The 14,466-nt window shown below is 61.0% G+C and overlaps 1 protein-coding gene across 9 annotated transcripts in view; it reads right to left on the reverse strand.

The window, feature by feature from the left end:
* Positions 1-4,824: 4,824 nt before the first annotated feature.
* The window catches only part of PRR5 (proline rich 5), a 51,648-nt gene continuing 42,006 nt past the window's right edge, over positions 4,825-14,466 (reverse strand). For 4 of the 9 annotated variants that reach the window (XM_082739835.1, XM_082739836.1, XM_082739834.1 and 1 more), the window contains 4 exons: positions 13,756-13,847; positions 13,101-13,304; positions 9,654-9,789; positions 7,200-8,164 (listed from right to left, as the gene is read on the reverse strand). In XM_082739835.1, the coding sequence (XP_082595961.1) occupies positions 7,689-8,164; positions 9,654-9,789; positions 13,101-13,304; positions 13,756-13,847 (908 nt within the window). In that variant the 3' untranslated portion in view covers positions 7,200-7,688. Of the gene's footprint in view, positions 5,238-7,199; positions 8,165-9,653; positions 9,790-13,100; positions 13,305-13,755; positions 13,848-14,466 lie in introns of those variants that run through there. The other 5 variants (XM_082739838.1, XM_082739837.1, XM_082739840.1 and 2 more) reach the window with 2 other exon arrangements.

The raw sequence follows: 14,466 nt of genomic DNA on the forward strand, positions 1-14,466 counted from the left end.
AAGAGCGTCCCGATGTTAGGGGCTTGTCTGGCTGATGTTCCCCTGAATCCCCAAGATCACTGCTGGACACTCCTGGAGCTCAGGGACCGAGTCCCTCACTGCAATAACGCCCCAACCCCACTCGGGCCTCAGCCTAGGGGCCAGTGCAGGGCGCTCCACACTCCCCGAGGGAGATGCTGCAGGGAGGGCAGGAAGTCGTTCTCGACGTCCTCCACCCTCCCTCCTGCCTCCCTTCCTCCTTCCTAGCCCTAACGGTGGAGCACATTCACACGGCGTGGGGTGAGCGGGCAGAACTCTTCATCTCGCAAAGCTGAAACTCTGCTCCCGTCAGACCATAACACCCCAATCTCCTCCCCACGCCCCTGGTGACCCCCTGTCTACTTTCTGTCTCTATGAGTTTGACGACTCTAGGGACTTCACATAACATGGAATCCTGCAGGCTTTGTCCTTCCGTGACGGGTGTATTTCACCGAGCATAGGGTCCTCAAGGTTCGTCCATGTCGAGGCAGGTGTCGGGATCTGCCTCCGTGGTGGTCTCCCTACTCCGTGGTGTGGAAGGAGCGCGTTTGGTCCATCTGCTCGTCGGTCGATGGGCGGCCTGGGTGGCTCCCACCTTCAGGCGACTGTGAATCATGCTGCGATGAACATGCAAACACTATTTCAAGCACCACGTTCAGCCGTTCTGGGTTGATACCTAGCAGTCTTTCTTTTAAATTATAGGACAAATATTACTTTCACGGTCGAAAGGGAGATCAAAACGAGTCAAATCTTCGGAGGCACGTGCCGGGTGCCCAGGCTTTCTCCTGTTCCCCGCGTTTTCCGCTCCTTCGCTGGGGGCATCCTCGGCTTCAGACAGCTCCGCCACCGCGCGAGGGAACCCCTCCTCCCTCTCCCTCCAGAACACAGGACTCCTCCCACCTGTGATTCCTAAATGCAGGAGGTGGTCCTTCCACACACTGACACGCCGAGAGCAGAGCGGGCACTTCGGAGGACGCTTGCGCTCCAAGGCCATCCCCACGGAGGTCTCCTGCTCGTGGGTGTCTGTTGTGGGACGCACACACACACCCCAAAGCAAATGTTACCTCTCAGAAGGGGTGCAGGCAGGCGAAGACACCAGGAAGGCTCCAATGACAACATCCCCTCCACCCGCCGTTTTCCTAAATGTCATAGGGTGGGCGGGGCTCCCATACCTGGGCTGGGTTTGTGGCCCCGTGGTGACCCTCCTCTGACTTCTGGGATGGGCCCGGGGGGTCTTGCTGCCCGAGAAATGGACCCATCACCTCACCAGGGTGCTGTGGATGGCTCTGTGTCCCCTGAAAACTTGTACATTGGAACCAGAACCACGAGAATGACTGTTTGGAGATGGGGTCCCCAAGGACGTAACTAAGGTTAAATGGGGTCATGGGGTGGGTCCTGACCCTATAGGATGAGTGTCCTGAAGGAGAGACATGAGGAGCTCTCTGTCCACCCGCTGAGGACACAGTGAGAAGGTGACTGTCTACAAGCCAGGAAGACAGTCCTTATAAGAACCTGAGGGTGTCGCCCCCGGATCTCAGGCTTCCAGGCTCGGGAGCTGTGGGAAATGAATGCCTGATGCTTACGGTCCCCAGGCTGTGGTATCTGTACATAGGGGGACCTGACTAAGACACAGAGCCCCAGCAAAATGCAGGCAGGTGCCTCGAACGACCATGTATCTGCCCCTCTGTTAGGGTGGCCTTGGGCGAAGGGTTCTCTGGGGCGGTGGGAGGGCGCCAGGGGATATCTGTGACCCTCCTTTGCAAGAGCCACCCCCTCCCTACAGCGGGGAGGGAGGCCTCGCTCCCAGAAGCATGTGAGTGTGTGCATGCGTGCAATGTGTGTGTGCGTGTGTGGCCGTCAGCATGCCCACGCATGCATGCGAATGTGTCTGTGAGTCCGTGTGTGTGTGTGTGTGTGTGTGTGTCTGAGAGATAAGACAGAAGAGCCCAGACCTGGGCAAAGGCACTGATAGCAAGGTGGGGACACGCCGAGGGCCCTCCCGCTGCGAGGCTCTGGAGCCGGAGTCTGGGGCTGGGGGTGGGCAGGGCACGTGCAGCCTGGGGAGGCCACAGAGACGCAGAGAGAAGGAGAGGAGTTTCAGCAGCAGGGGTGAGTGGGTGAGTGGCCCTGCCCGCTTCAAGGCAGCTGGGGCTGCAGCGGCAGCTGGGGGAGAGGCGGGGCTGGGGGGGCTCCTGTTCCAGTAGGACACCTGAGGCAGCACCCAGCCCCCCACCAAGAGGTAGAGGCCAGGGGAACCCAGATGGACTCCTTGAATACAATATCGCGGGCCTCCCACGGTCTCAGGATGGCTGGTTCCAGGCACACGGAAGTTGATTCTGGAACTCCTGTGGGGGGAGGGGGAGACCGTTGGCTGTTGTGAGTGTGTGTGCCCGCGGGACTTGCATCCTCGGGAGCACAGGTCCTCCATGTGACGGGGCAGCGATGAAATCTAGTCACTCCGAGAGGGGCGTTTTCCCCAGCCCCTCCTCTGCAGGACGAGGACCGTGGTGTGAGGGTCTCACACCCACTGTCCCGGCTGCCAGGACAGCACCGGGAGGCGGCCACCGATGGGGACAGCGCAGCCGGCAGAGCATCGCCGCCCGCCCAAGGTTTGAATAGACTGAGGGGCAGACGCTCCCGCAGGCTTGAACTTGAAACCCCAAAGGGTGTGCCCTGCCCCTCCATGACCCTGCCTGGCCGGCCCAGACTGAGATCCAGGAAGGCCAGAGGTTTTCCTGTGAAGTTTGGGGGCCGTGTCGGTCATGCACGCGGGCGTGCCCCCCGCCACGGGGACCCCGTGTGTTTGCGGCGTGCTTCACCCTAAAACAAACCCATGCGGAAGTGCCAGTGCCATTTTGGATGGAAATCTGGGACGACATGAAGACAACAAGGGGCAGTGTGGAGAGAGGCTAAAAATATTGTAGGATTTCCGTCTACCTTTTCCAAGAGAAGAACCAAGGCTCCCTCTGGCCTGGCCTTTTTTCGAGAGGCTCCTCTGCCATTCAGCTCACCCAGCAGACACCTGCTGGACGGCACCCTCTGAGCCAGGCCCCGGTGGGGGAGGGGGAAGGTGCAGGTCCCCAGCCACAGGTCCCACGTCCACATCCCAGACGCGTGGCCTGGCGGCCACCAGAGCTCCACAGCAGGACGGAGTCGAACTCACACCTCTTGGAGCCTCTGCCTTGTCCCTTGTGAAGGAGGATGGGTGGGGCCGCCGGGGACGGGGACGGGGACGGGACGGGAGGCGGAGGCGGACGCCCGCCCAGAGCAAGAGGGGGAAGTTCCTGGGGCCCAGGAGAGCCGTCCCGCAGGTGACTTTGTCCACGTCCAGTTCTCCTGCTTCTGAAAGTAGGTGGGTCCTGGCGGCTGATAGGGCCTTTGTTGAGAAGGGTCAGGCTCAGTACGGAAGTCTGGGGCTAGGGGACCCCGCGGAACATTTTGCCTGAAAGGAGGGAGATGCTGAGGGGCCAGGGCCAAGACGGTCTCGTGCCGTCAGCAGGACAGAGACAGAGACAGGCAGGGACGAGACAAACATACGCGTGCGCGCACACACACACACACACACACACACGCGCGCAGAATTGTCTCTGCATAGATGCGCAGGAGCTGGAGGGGAAGCTGAAGTCTTACAGGAATGCAGGGGTGTATGCAGGGTGGTGAGGGTGCATGCTCTCTCGCAGGCCCCCCGCCCTCGGGGGAGATCCCTGAAAGTCCCCCTGTCCGGAATGCTCTGGTGCACCAGGGTTGTTCAGGGAGAACACGACGCAGGAACCAGTCCTGCTTTGAGGCCGCTGCTCCTGTCCCGTGTCCTCCTCCAGGAGGGACCCTCATTTTACCTTCACCCCTGCTGGGTTCCAGGGCTGCAAGTGAGGCTGGCAGCGGGGCCATGGAGCGCCCTATGTCTTTGGCCAGATCAGCACGAGCCTGCCTTCCCAGGGCTCACGGTGTTGTGGGAATGTCACGGGCCAAGGTTTCCCCACAGGGACACCGGCAACATCTTGTATGCAGGCAAATGGGTCCAGGCTCAGGGAAAGCAGAGAATGGGGGTTGGAGGTGGGGGTAGGAAGCAGCAACAGGCCTCAGGGAGGTGAAGGTGTGTGCACGTGGGTACGTGTGTGCACATGTGCACTTGCATGCATGGGTGTGCACACACGGGGATTGGGGATTGTACGTCCCCGGAGGACGGTGTCGAGCATGGGGAGCCAGCAGCCAGGGGTGGCCCAGGGAGGACCGTCCACCCCAGCCTGCAAAGCGGGACACTTTCGCCCAGGGCACCGGGCAGCCGCAGAGGGCTCCAGGAGGGCCACGGGGTGGCAGCCCCTCTGTCCACCCCATGCTGACGCGGCTGGCCGGAGGCGCAGCTGCGGGGAGAGGCAGTCCAGAAGGGCCCTTCCTCAGACTCCCAGAGCTGCCGGCGGATAAAACTCGGGGACCCAGCACTTGGGGACAGACACTGGCAGCTTGGCTAGCTGCCCTCTTGTGGGGGATCACCATCAACCAAGCCCAGCCCCGCCACGAGCAGCCCTCAAGGTTTGTCCCCAGCAGAGATCACACTGGCTCACGTCACACCCAGGGGGTGCTGAGACCCGGAAATATCATCTCGACTCCTGACTCCTCTGATGTCCAGGTGAGCACGGGCCCGTGTGAGATCCGGCGGCCGACCCACCCGTAGAGACGCGCGAGGCCGCCGTCCACACGCATTAAAGATGGGCTGGGCGTCGTGGTTTCAGCAGAGTTGGTTTCCTTCGTGATCTTAGGTATTTTATTGTAAAAACACTATTCTAAGAGAGCATCCCTGGGCTTCCCAGGTGCCCGAAGGAGTCACACAGACCACGTCAAGACCCCCGAGACGGAGGGTGGGATCCCCGCTCTGTCGCACGGGCAGGGGTTCCCCAGATGAACTCTTAAAGACGATTTTTTGGTTTCCCCCAGATCGTCCCCCTCCGTGGCCCTCTGTGGCCCCTGCGTCCTTGTCACTGCCCTCTTCATCCGCGGAGGTTGCCGGGCAGAGCGGGCGTCCCATTCCCATAAGCGCGACGCTCCAGGGCCTGCTTCCGGGTGGGTTTTTGCCTGAAGCACTAAGGGCTTGGACTGTGGAGCAGGACTTCTCTTTTCAGGCTTTCGGAGCCCCCGCGTCAGCTGGGCGAGGGTCACAGCAGAGTCCCATCGGCAGGTGTGGGCGGGCCGGAGACCCTGGCCCTGGAGGCTTACCGGAGGACCTACGACAGACAGAGATGGGAACAGTGAGCCACGTGGGAAACCCTCCACTGGAGAAGGCGCCCTGGTGGCGCGTGGACAGTGAACCGTTAACCAATGAGGTCACACATTCGACAGGCTCGACCTGTGGCTGGGGACTCAGCGGGGACAGGACAGGTGGCCTCTTCGTGGGGGGACAGACTAGTCCTGGACTCCTGTGTCAGATCGGGTCTCCCCAGAATTCGTGCAGCCCAAGCCCCCCGGGCCCCTCTTGGGCCCAGCTCTCTCCCAGGCCATGGGGTTGCGGATGTCCGAATGGCTTTCCCCACAACAGGAACGCCGGCAGAAAGTTCTGGCCCCATAACCCGTTTCCACCCCCTGAAAATTCAGTGACAAGTCCTGAGGAAGGAATGCGTGGAGAGACTGGAGACGGGAGGGGGGTGGGGGGTGTGGAAGGATGGCAGGTCACGGGGGCAGACAGAGCCACAGGTCTACACCGGCCACAGCCAGCTCGGGGCTTGGCCTGAGCTCCTGGTAGCCAACGTGAGACCTGAGCAGGGCTGGGACCTTCATCATAAGGAAGTTTGGTTCTTGGAGGGGACACCAGTAGCCAGAGTCTGAGGTTCTGCGGGTTCGGGGGGACCTTTGTGTGTGGGGACCTGGTGTGATCTGTTCCTGATTTTTCACACGTAATTTACCAATGTATAACAGGATGTTTTGATGCAGATCTCCATTAACGCTTTTTGAACAAGGCTGCGTGTGACACAGACCTGCTCCCAACCCAGACAATGAGCTGCTCCTTTAATTGGGGGGGGGGGGGGCAGGGGCTGGACAGCCGCAGCCGAAGCAGCCCCTGGGATTCTTCAGGACCCAGGCTTAGCACCCGCCCTCCGCCCTCCCCGGGGCTCCAGCCTCCCCATCGCCGGTGAGGCCCCACTGGCTGGCGCATGGGGCCTCCCTCCGTCCAGGGAAGGATTTGGCAAAGACCTCAGGGTGCCCCACAAAGGCCACTGGAGTCCCCAGGGACCCGAGAATCTCAGCTCTCCTGGTCCTTCACACCAGGAGGTGGAGACATCACAGAGGGCTCAACACCCTGGTGAGGGCAGAGCCCGGACAGGTCCCTGCCATTTCTGCCCTTCGCCTGACCCTTTTGCCTTGAGGGGACCCCACTGATAATGGTCCCCCCCAACTCCCCACCCCAATGTTAGCTGGGTCCAGGCTTATCTGGGTTGCGTGAAGGATCTGGGAGCCAATGAAGGCCGTTCAGGGATCTCAGCCCCATCAACCAGCCCAGCCAAATGGCCATTCTGGGTTCTCAGACCAGGGACAGGCTTGTGGCCCAATTCCCAGCCCCAGTGCCCCCAGAGGCTGGGGCCAGTCACTCTTACTCTCCCAGCTGAGCCCCACCTGGGGGGCTCCCCCGCCCACTGCTGGAGCATTTTCCGAGGCCGAGCAGCCACGGAGCTTGTGAAGTGAGTACTTCCCCTCCTTACACACAAGACCGCGCTCCCCGTGGCCCTGCAGCCCCAACGCACGTGTGCATCCCAAAATGAGCCCCAGTAGACAGGAGAGGCCCATGCAGGCAGGGGATCCCTCTGGCCGGTCCCCGGGGATGGGGGCCCCTGTGATTTGGCGTTGGGCGAGGCATCAACCTTCCTTCCCTGACCACCTGACTCACAGAACTCCCCAGCCCCCCTTCCATTAGGCCTGCTCCCCAGGCTGCTCTACTGCTGGCCACGCTGATCGCTGACCCTCTGAGCATGTCCCTTCCCCACCACGGTCCCGGCTGCTCCCGGCTTCACAACTCTTCCTTCTGGGGCCTCTGGGCCCCAGTGTCAGGAGAGGACCAGGAAATTGGACCCGAGGAGCTCGCCCTCCCTGGGAGTGGGGAAGGGAGGCCCCACTGAGGCAAGGGGACATCGGAGGGTGAGCACCAGGGAAAAAGGACGTCTGGGGCCTGGCGTCAGAGACACGAGCTCGGGATTGGGGCAGACACCTTTATTCCATCCTCTTCCTGCCCGTGGCTGCCCCGAGTGAGGACAGCCTATGTGAGCGTCTGGGACAGGAGCCCACAGCACATGCTGTGGCCTCAGGTGAGTGGGAAGGGGGAAGGCAGGTCTGCTACCGACCCCCCTTGCTCTGGGAATCATTCCGGAAGCCTGGCTGGGCCACAGTGTTGTCTCCGTGGGTGTGGACGCTGGCGGGCTGGGGCAGGTTGGGGGTGGTGGCCAGGTCTGCTCCGTGCACACAGGGCGGACCGGTGCGCCTGGTGACCCACGTGAGACCACTGGAGCTGCCACCACGTGCCCCGAACGGAGCAGGGCCGGGGGCTCGGGGGGTGAAGCTTTCTCCAACGAAGACTCCGGAACGGCACAGTGGCTGGGACCCACAGCTGACTGGCCGGGACAGAGTAAAAAAATTCTTACACACACGTACCCCCCAGGCACACAGGGGTCAGCAGAAACGCGAGGCCCTCACACGATGCTCCGCCGACCCCCGGCCCCCTCAAACTCCGATGCGCCTGGGCCCCGGCCCCGGCCAAAGTCAATGAAGATCCCTTCTGAATCCGAGTCCACGGACTCCAAGATCTGGTCCACCAGGTTCTCTGGACTGGAGGAGGGTGGGGAGGGGTGGGCCGCGCCTGGGCCAGGCTCGGGGGGCTGGGCAGGGGGGTACAGTCTGCTGGGGCAGGGCCCCGACTGGGGGCCGATAGAGGATCTCAAGGCCCCAGGGGGGGCCTGGCCAGGTGTGTCGGAGAAGCCCTGGGGCTCCGGGCAGGATGTCATCTCCGAGACGGAGTGTCTGCGGATGCCGGGGCCGCCGGCGGCTGCTCCTTCGGCCTCGTGCTCGGCCACGGGGTTCAGCAGCGGGGTGTTGTAGCTCTTGGAGCGCACCACTGGGTTCTTGGCCAGCACATCCCCTGAGCGGGAGCGGCGCAGGAAGTGCTTCTCTGCAGACAGACAGACAGAAAAGGTGTCAGGCATGGGGTTGGGGGGGGGGCGGGGGCCAGGGTGGGAAGTGGTCACTTGGCAAACCTAGGCACCTGCGTATTCTAGGCCCTTCCTGGGGCCAGAGTCTAGCCAGCACCTACTGTGCGCTTAGCTCCGCAAGAAAGGGCAGCCACGGGGAAAAACCTGAACGGTGCAGATCCTTGGCCCAGCCCCCGCGCACCCCTGCAAGGAAGGGGAGTCGGCTCTAACACTGTGTGTGTCCCTATGTGACTTCTTCCTTCCTTCCTCAGTCCCAGCCTCAGCCTGGAGGTAGGCGGGGGGGGTGGGTGTGTGGAGGTGCAGGGCTGGGTTCCAATGCACACATGCCTCAGTTTCCCCACCTGTTGAAAGTTAAACAACCTGTAGCACTTCCTGGAGTCCCAGTGTGTGGTGGGGAGGGAACCAACCACAGGTCAAGTAGTGGTTAAGTGCCAGGATGGGGGTGGGGAGGATGAGAAAGGGTCTTTTCACATGAATTCGGGGCTGGGGTTTTATTCGGACTGTGGTGGGCACGCTGGGGGTGCAGGGTGGGGGGCCAGATCTCAGGCTCCCACTCAGGGCCCTGCAGTTCCAAAGACTGACCACCATGTGGCAGGGCTGAGCACAGTGAGTGGCTCAGAGACCTGCCCAGGGGCAGGAGAGAGGTTCTGTCCAGTTCTCCTAACCTTAACCCTAACCCTGGGGGTGGGCTTTATGTCAGCAGGCAGGTGGGCGCTCCCCAGCGGCCCCTGTGCCTCTCTCCCCAGGCTTGGCTCCTCCTCCCTCAGCTCACCTGTCACTTCCAGTCTTGCCTTTCCCAGCAGAGCCCTTGCATCACCTGTGTATAGGTCCCCCCGGAGACTGGTCAGGGGACTGTGTACTCATTGGCCTGCGTCCGTGACCGTGAGAGCCCATATGGGTGGGGCCTGGCCTCTGCGTCTTCCCCAGGGCCAAGAACAGGGGCAGGCACAGAGTAGGTGCTCAGTGTACACAGGGGAACGAACCAACGGACTGTCTGTTAAAGGAGCAACGTGGCAGGCCTCCAGACAGGCCAGACAGCCCCAGGACGCCCACCTCCCTTCACCCCTCTCCTACAATTCCCCTGAACAAGCTCGGTTTCTTGGGCTCCAGGCCTTTGCACATGCTGTGTCCTCTGCTGGCCAGCTCTTGCCTTTCAGGATTGAACACAGATGGGCCCTCACTGGGAACATGGAGCTCCGTGGGGCTCTCAGGGGAGTCATCTCATTACCATGTATGGTGTCAGCCCGACAAGTCCCCTTCAGTTCTTGTAGGAGGGACCCCGGGCCCTGCGTGTCCAGGCCTGGCACATAGCTGCTGCATGGCCGGAAAGCAAATCCCCAGCGGGACCTGGCTGTGGCCATCTCCTCACTGGGAGGCCTGGACCCTGGGCAGAGGTGGATAGGGCCAGAGGTTACCCCGCTCCCCGCCCCAGGCCCAGGCAAACCCTACCCAGGATGCAGGAATGTGTGAACGGGCCCTCGCTGGAGTAGAGGCCGTAGGTGCCCAGGTAGGGCGACACCACCTTCTGGATCAGTGTCTCTAGGCGCAAGTAGTCCTTGGTCACGCCCCGGGACTCATGCACTCCCTGTGAGAGAGGGAGGGAGACGGGTGGTCACGAGACAGACAGCATGCTCCCTGCCGCCCCCGCCCAGCCAGGAAAAGCTTGCCCCCCAGGGCCAGCCAGGCTCTAGTCCGGCCCCCAGGTGGCCCTGCCCCTCCCCTGCTCTACACTGATGCCCTTGCCAGGCCCTGCCCACTTCCTCCTCCTTGACCCGCCTTGTCCAGAGCCCTGAAGGGATCTCTATCTCCTCCGGTTCCATCAGGGCCAAAGCTGGAAGAAGGCAGCCGCCTGCAGGACAGACTTGGTCTCGCTGACGGGGAGGGCAAGCTCTGGGCCCCCCGCACCCCAGCAGACGGCCGGCACACAGTAGGCCCACAGTGAGCGCTCACTGAACAAAGGACGGCTGAAGGAACGGGGAAGACAGCCCGGCTCGGGGGCTGCCAGAGGCTCATGGCACAAGATGCCTTTAGAATCTTAAAATAGCAGCTAGGGACAGCCTGAGCCCCCCTGCCCCAATACCACGCCTGAGAAACCCACTTCAGCCGGGAAGACACACACAGACCATAAGCAAAGAGTTGAGGGCCGTGCAGGCGGCTCAGGCAGTCAAGGGGCCGACTCCTGGCTTTCACTCAGGTCATGATCTCAGGGTTGTTGGATCAATCCCTGTCTGGGGCTCTGTGCTGGGCATAGAGCCTGCTTAGGATTCTCTCATTCTGTCCCTCCCTCCAATGAATGAATGATAGATAAATAAAAGCAAAGGGTTGAGAGAGCCATGCCATGCAGACGTCGGGAGCAGCTAGGTTAATTCCAGACAGGGTTGACCCCTGATGACAGGAAAGTCAACAGGGGTCAAGCAGGTCACTATGCAACTGTACAGAGGGCAGTTCTCGGGGAGGATGGAATGACCCCTAGTGTGCCTGCACCTGACAACAGAGCTGCAGACCGCATGGGGCAGAGCTGCTAGAGCCGAGGAACAGACTGTTCATCCGCTTGCGAAGACAGACCAGCAGGCAGAAACTCAGGAAGGACACGGCACTCAACACGCCAATCACTGTCAGACCACTGCCCCCCGCCCCTCCCCGGATGCAGAATCACACGTTCCACAGCTCCTGTGGTTCACCTGTCAGGTCAGACCACATTCTGGGCTATAAAACGCGCCTTTGCAAATTTAAAAGGATGTAAGTACAGCGCCGGCTCTCAGAGCACAGCGGTATGAAGCCAGGGAGTCAGGAGCGGGGAGAGAGCCGGGAGAGCCCCAGGTATGCGGGGATCAAACAACTCACTCACTTCTAAGTAAGCCACGGATCCGACAGGAGATCTTTTTTTTTTTTTTTTTTTTTTTTAAGATTTTATTTATTTGCCAGAAAGAGCACAAGCGGGGGAGCAGCAAGGAGAGGGGGCAGCAGGCTCCCCGCTGAGCAGGGAGCCCGATGCGGGGCTCGATCCCAGGCTCCTGAGATCATGACCTGAGCCAAAGCCAGATGCTTCACGGACTGAGCTACTCAGCCATCCCCCAAAGAGGAAATCTTAGCAAGTATCTTAAAATGTTTTGAATGAAATGAAAATGAAAACAGATCCGCACTGATGGGACGCACGGGAAGCAATGCTTGGAGGGAAACTGTAGCATCAAACGGAAACATTAGTAAAGGGAAAACCTAAAGTCAGTAAGTGTCTACCCCAAACCAGAAAAAGAGCGAACAAGGTCCAAAGAGAGCACAAGAGAAATAATCAGAGAGACCTCACTGAGACTGAAGCAGGAAATCCTCAGGGAAAATCAAGGCAACCAAAAGCCGGCTCCTCAAAAAGACCGGGAACATCCCTAGGCCCCCCGCCGGGCTGACTACTAGAGAGCACATGAACTCCCACCGTCAGAACGAAGAGGAGCCATCACTACAGACCCCAAGCCCCTGGGAACTGCCTCCACCCCCACGGACAGCAGCACGGACCAGCACGATGCTTCTGCGCAGCCTTGTACAGGACGTCTGTCTCTGCTCCCCACTGCACACTGAGAATGGCGGCCCCGGGGCTGCATTACCTGTGAGCACTCAGAGGCTGAGCTGCTCTCCTGGCTTCCCCAGGAGAACGGTCACTCTGCTGGGGAAGTACAGGGCACACGGTAGGCCCTCGACACATGCTAACCAGCAGCTGTGACTTCAGATCCATCTGGGACTCGAAAACAGTGGGGACAAGCTCAGTCAAAGTGCCGGCCAGGTCGGGAGTGGGGCAACAGCGATGGGGCAGGAGGGCAAGTCCTAGGGGTGACGGGACCAAGCGGAGGAAGCTGCATGAGGCAGAGAGGCCACCAGGGGGCAGCACCGCCCCAGTCTAGCCACCAGCCTGGGGTGGGACCTCCTTGGCTCCAAATCCCTGTCCAGCCACCGCAGGCTCCCAGAAGCACCACAAAAGGCTTTACATCTGATTACTCCCCACTGTCCTTGAACCTGTCCTGCAGGCAGGAAGTCACATAGGTGAGGAAAGAGGCTGAGAGGCACAAAGTCCTTAGAGGACCCCGGCTTCAACCCAGCCAGGTTCCCCTAAAATCCTTCCAAATCCCAACAGCAGGACATGTGGTTTCCAGAAAGACCACCAGCTCCTGCCCTGCGCAGTCCCTCGACCCTCAGACCTCCACATTCGTCAGCACTTTCCTTGCTCTGCAATCTTCACTGGCTGCCCTGGACACTAGGACCAACCTCGCAGTCTGCGAGACTAATTTAGGTTACCCATGTGCACGAGGGGATGAAGAACAAGGAACAGGACTTCGGAGCCGTCAGATGTGGGTGAGGCCAGGCCTTGTTAGCTCTGGGCAAACGAGGACTCTATTTCCCACCTATAAAATGGGGTGGATGACAGTGCCTACCTCTGTCCTTTTACAGTGGGACAAGCCGGCAAACTACAGGGTCCTGCGCTTGGGATGCAGGAGTTTGCAAAAGGCCCTGTTTGTGGTCCATCAGACCCTCTGCTGTTTTGGGAAGGCCACTGATCCCTAGCTGCTGGGAGCAAGGCTGCCAACAGCGTGTGGCCGCCCCCTTCCTAAAGCTGCTCTGGCGGGTGAAAGACACCGGCACCAGGAACGTCTGGAACCGTTGTGGGGAGGCGGCCAACAGCCCCAACAGCTGGCTGGTACAGGGGGTGAAGGCATAGTCCCTGCCCACTGGGGACACCTCTGGGCCCATCCACACTCCTGGGCTCCCCATGGGATGAGGCTGACGTCTGCCTTCTCTTGAACTCCCATCTCCCCCCAACACCTTCTGGGCTCCTCCTGCTTCCCTGTCTCCTTACAGGTTTCTCCTAACAGTCTCTCCCCATTGACGAGTCCTGTGGACCCAGACCCTTGCCTCAGGCTCTGCGTCTGGAAGGCCCGGCCTCATGCCCAGTGGCCTCCTTGTGGCGCCACGCACCTGCAGCACCAGCAGCATCTGCACGATGGCGGGGGGCACCCGGGCATGGGTGCGGGCCAGCGCATCCTCCAGCTTCACACTCAGGGTGATGGCGTTCCGGAAGTGCAGCAGGGCGAGCTGGCGCACGGACGGTTCCTTGCCCTGCAGACACAGAAAGCCGTGCCCCATCCCGCTGCCATCGTTAGAAACTGCTGCTTCCCTGTCTGCCGATCCGGGGCCAGATCTCAGGGCTACGACACGACCCTACATATCCCTGGGCCCCCTTCTACTCCACCCTCCTCCCTGGATGGCCCTGACCCGAAGAGAGGCCCCAGCCAGCTTCCCCAGGCAAGGAAAGGGTCACTGTCACGTACCAAGCCCCTACTGTATGCTGGGAAGGGCCTACTATGTGCTGCCCAGGACTTTATAGGGCCTGTGTGTGTGTGTGTGTGGGGGGGGGGGGACACACCGTCCTTCGTTCCAGATTGTAGGAGAGAAAGCAGGTGAGGGGTCCAGGGACGTGGCCATCCCCGGGCTGGGGACAGCATGCTGGAAGGCTGGGACGGGTGGTCGCCTGGGCCCCGGGCATCCCACGGCTGCAGGGGCCATTCACCTGCACTGGGTAGAAGATGGCCTGCAGTGTGGGCAGCACGTCACTGAAGAAGAAGTCCCACGTCTCTGCCAGCGAGTCCAGCAGTTTCTGTCCTGTGGGCACAGGGAGCTGTCACTGCTCAGCCCTCCCAGGCTGGAGTCCTCTCTCCCATCCGCATGGGAGCTGAGGGCCAGGCTCTGGGCCCTGGAGGCGCCCTCCCTGCCCCCCAGGTTGACAGCACACAGCCCTTAGCAACTCTGTGGCTGGGGGTCCACGACGTAGTTACCCCGTGCCTCAGTTTCTCCCATTAATAAAACAGGACATTGAAAGGGCCAACCTCCCAGGGCTGTGGGGATGAAATGAGTAGAACCAAGGCCCAGGGCAGAGAAAGAGCTGCTAAGTCCTGGCCGGTTCCCATTCCTTCATCCCACCCCAGTCCTGCACAGGAACGCCCCCTGCCCCCACTGGCAGCTGCCACACATAGCCCTGTCTCCTCCCAATTCCCACGGCGTTCCCCCAGCAGGCGGGCAATCTGTCCACCCATGCAGATGTTTGCAGAGCACCTATACTGGGCACTGGGGACCCACCAGAGCCTCCCAGATCCACCACAGGACAGGGAAGCAGGACTCTGAATGGCAACTAGGAGTGCAATCATCTGCCCATTGAAGGGGCGACCTCAGTGGGCAGACCAAGAGACGGAGCCTCTGAGAAGTTCAGGTCCTTCTCCTCCAG

The sequence above is a fragment of the Mustela nivalis genome (genome assembly GCF_964662115.1).
Source record: "Mustela nivalis genome assembly, chromosome: 7".
In the NCBI taxonomy this organism is placed as follows: Eukaryota; Metazoa; Chordata; class Mammalia; order Carnivora; family Mustelidae; genus Mustela; species Mustela nivalis.